The sequence below is a fragment of the Stegastes partitus genome, unplaced genomic scaffold, assembly GCF_000690725.1.
Source record: "Stegastes partitus isolate 25-593 unplaced genomic scaffold, Stegastes_partitus-1.0.2 Scaffold539, whole genome shotgun sequence".
Taxonomy (NCBI): domain Eukaryota; kingdom Metazoa; phylum Chordata; class Actinopteri; family Pomacentridae; genus Stegastes; species Stegastes partitus.
In genome coordinates this window covers 224,291-227,888 of record NW_007578270.1, presented here as the reverse complement: position 1 = coordinate 227,888, position 3,598 = coordinate 224,291, and the positions used below count along the sequence as shown (strand labels likewise).

The following is a 3,598-nucleotide window of genomic DNA, read 5'->3' as shown; positions in this document are numbered from 1 at the left end:
GCAAATTCATATGAATCTTTATTGTATTTAGAAATCCACGCATCAAATCTTTTTTAGTATTTTTTCCTTTACCATTTACAACAGGGGAGGATGAAGGACAAGCTAAACGTCATGCCTTTCCCAGCAGGCGCAGTGCTCTACAGGATGGGCTGAAATGGAGCAGGGTGGGCGAGATACATAAAGTGCTTTTGTCAACAGTTTTCTTTTCTTTTTAATAGAAAAAAGGATTAAAACAAAAGGTTTGAGGGTGGAGGGAGAGGACACGTGAAGGAGGTGAGGGAGGAGGGAGGGAGGTGTGATGTCGATGAGGAGGGACAGAGTGGAGGTGGGGGGTATTTATCTTCAAAAAATAAAAAAAGCATTCGAATGAAAAAGAACAGGAGTGGTCTCAACCCAGGATGAGGCTGGACTTGCCACCTGGAGGGTTTCTTCGGCCGCCGGCGGCAGCGCTGGCGCCTCCCGACGGGGCGGAGGGCTGTGGCGTCTCCCTCTCCTGGTCCTCCTGCTCCACCTCGCCGTCCTCACGGTACTCTGCAGACAGACAGGCGACAGCTTGACTCATGCTGAAGGTGTGACGGAGCCACACGGCCAAAACACGCTCCACACCGAACACGTCTATCTGCTCAATCAGTGGCTGCAAAGAGGCCGATTACAGAAGCTGGCATCGGTAACGACAGACGCAGACGAAACAGGCTTCAGGCCAAAGCGCTTCACCGGACAGCGGACGGATGCAGCAGAACGCTTCTTTCAAGTCTTTTTTAACACCCATATTCACACAGAACACTGAGGTGGACCATGAAAGCTCTCTCTGCCTTTAGAACAGCAGCATGTGATGTTTTCACAGTTCTCTGTAATACAGTCACATTAGAACTAATATAGAAAATATTAGAGTATATTTGAATGTGTGACTTATGAGCTTCTGAAGCCAGAGGTCACTGCTACCTGCTAAACCCTCATGAAGGCTTCTGAACATCTGCTAACAGCTCTTACTGACCTGTCTGAGGTCATGTTGCAGATTTTTGATGTTTCTGTAAATTACAGGTAATATCAAGAAAAAGAAAAGTTTTAATTTACTGGTGATCAAATTAAAAACAAACTTTAATAGTACTTCATTCATTTACAACATCTGACCTGAAACCACAGCAGCTTTTTGCCTTTTATTTCCATTTTTAAAAAAATGGTTTAAGCTTTGATTTATGTCAAAGAAAAGCTGAATTATTTTAAGTGCTGCTGTTTGGAAAATCTCTATTAGGGACAGAGAATCGGTCCTTTGTGTTTCTAAACATATTTTACAGATTGCCCCTGTTGAATTATGAATATGTTTTAAAATCTCAGAAAAACAGGACGATGCCGCTGAGATTCTTTTTGTTTCATGTTTTTATATACAGTGCAGTTGGACTTATTATACTTAAAATTATTCATGTTAGATGACAAAACAAAATCTCCAAGACGTTGACTGTTTTCAGGCTGATATAACTTCACAGTGGAGGAAGAAGCCGTAAAACAAGGAGATCGAACTACATCACCGGCGAGTTAAAGGCAGTTCAATAATCAGAACCAGTTTTATTGTCAAAAAGGTTTTCGGTTTGATTTCTGTGCTACACTTGGAACACATCAGACGTGCTTTCAGTCGGTGATGAATAAAAACATAAACGTGGTTTTCATGCTCGGGCCTTCTTGCTGTAGTTTGTTTTGTGCAGAAGACGAGTCGAGTCCCTTCGATGGGAGCAAACACAGAACAGAAGGAAACCCGGAACCAGCTCTGACTGGGCTTCAGGTTGGGTCACGCCCGCTGACACTAAACAGCCCTCAGGTGGGTCCAGACTGAAGGGGGAGTCTCTGCATTTTGGATTTGTAGACTAAAAGTAGAGCAGTTGAGTTTGTCCAGCTCTGTAATGAAGTGCTGAGGCATCGACGGTCATCAGTGACGACATTGTTCCTGCATCTGCACACTGACGGGCATTTTTCTACTGAAATGTTCCATATGATGCACTTTTAAAGGCTCCAAAACACTGTGTGCTTGCCACCAGAGAAGCAGAGCGGCTGAATGAAGGTCTACACGACTGGTGCCAATGATATCAGGACCACGTCGGCTGGTCCATGTGGATCCAGAGGCTCGTATATTTAATATTTCTGTGCCTGGGCAAAACAGCACACCCCTGTTTTCTGCTGCCAGCTGGTTCACTCTGAGATGTTTGTTTCAAGGAGACGTGAAAGGACTTCCAGGTACAGGGTGTTATTAAACTGGTTTAAGTGAACACAAAGACATCAAAACCCTTCAAAGTGCACGCACTCACAGAAAGTGAGCTTAGCTGTAATGTTTCCTCTGAAGCCTCCATTATGTGAGGAGCAGACGCTCTGTTAGCAGCACACACCTGGAGCTTCATAAAAAGCTTTTCATACCGACTGAAGCCTGCCATCAAAAGAACAGCTGCTTGACTACAGACATCCAGCATCATGACAGGGAGCAGCCACATCACAGAGGTCACGTGGAGCTGACTGAGAGAGACATGTTGACAGCATACCAGAGCAGAACCACCGTATCTGTTCGGCAGCACCGTGGAGCTTCAGGCTAACCGGAGTCATGCGCTGCTGTTTAGATACAGCCAGAGTGTGACAGGAACCTAAAAGCCTTTCTGTAAACAGCTGAGGGGTCCAGATACTCACCGTCATTTGGTTCTTGGCCATTTTCACCCTGCAACAAAAACACGAGACAAGATGGTCAGATCACCACAGAACCAGACTTCTCTCAGTTCTTGTTCTTATTCAAACCCTAAACCTGAACCTAAATACCACAGAAACCAAGTGTTCCTGGTCCCACTGATGAGCGACACCAGGACACACCTCTGCTGGGTAGACAGGCCCTCTCTTTGTGGACCCACTGACTCGGTTTCGCTGTTTCTTTATTCAGACTACTCAGTTAGAAAACTCTATCCACACCAGCATAAAGACCAAACCTCCACAGGGATTACAGCGTCAGCGGAGGAAATCTATCACACAGCATCCTGGGTCCGTTTCAAATAGACAGATAAAGTCATCCATCCCCCAGTGAATTTTCCACTGACCCGTTTAGAATTAAACTTAATCTATGACTGTGTGTTTTGGAAACAGGACATGACAGTCACCTCTCGTCTCTCCTTCCAGACCATGGCGGCCCCAGAGTTGTGGATGGTGGTCAGCTCCGGCTGAGGGTTCTTGGGGAAAAGAAGTGGCTGCTGGCACCTCCTCAGTGGGGCCGAGGGCTCCCCGCACAGGGTCCCCGTGGGCGCCCCGGCTGCTGGGCGGAGGGCAGAGAGGACAGAGGTTTACAGAGCAGCACAACACTGGTGTTTAACAAATACTGACAAGTAGAAAAGGAATATTTCACTTTAACAACTGATGAATATCAACAACAGGCTGTCAGCTGAAAGGGGAAGATATGGAGATGATATTTTGAACAAAGCACATTTCTCTTATAAATGAAAAGGTGTCAGTGGTTCAACCTCAGGTCTGTTGTTGTCTGAACAGATATACAGATAAAGCAGCAATTCTGCCTGTTAAAGAACATCTAAACACCTGCGTAGAGCAGGATACGCTGCTAACGAGCACCCAGTCGGTG

General features: G+C 45.8%; 1 protein-coding gene across 2 annotated transcripts in view; it reads right to left on the bottom strand.

Annotated features, from left to right (window-relative positions):
- jpt1 (Jupiter microtubule associated homolog 1) overlaps positions 1-3,598 on the bottom strand; it is a 10,095-nt gene continuing 6,497 nt past the window's right edge. The window contains exons 3-5 of one of the 2 annotated variants that reach the window (XM_008288057.1): positions 3,126-3,277; positions 2,668-2,695; positions 1-531 (exon numbers count right to left, since the gene is read on the bottom strand). In XM_008288057.1, coding sequence (XP_008286279.1) covers positions 389-531; positions 2,668-2,695; positions 3,126-3,277 — 323 coding nt within the window. In that variant the 3' untranslated portion in view covers positions 1-388. The remainder of the gene's footprint in view (positions 532-2,667; positions 2,696-3,125; positions 3,278-3,598) is intronic. The other variant, XM_008288058.1, reaches the window with a different exon arrangement.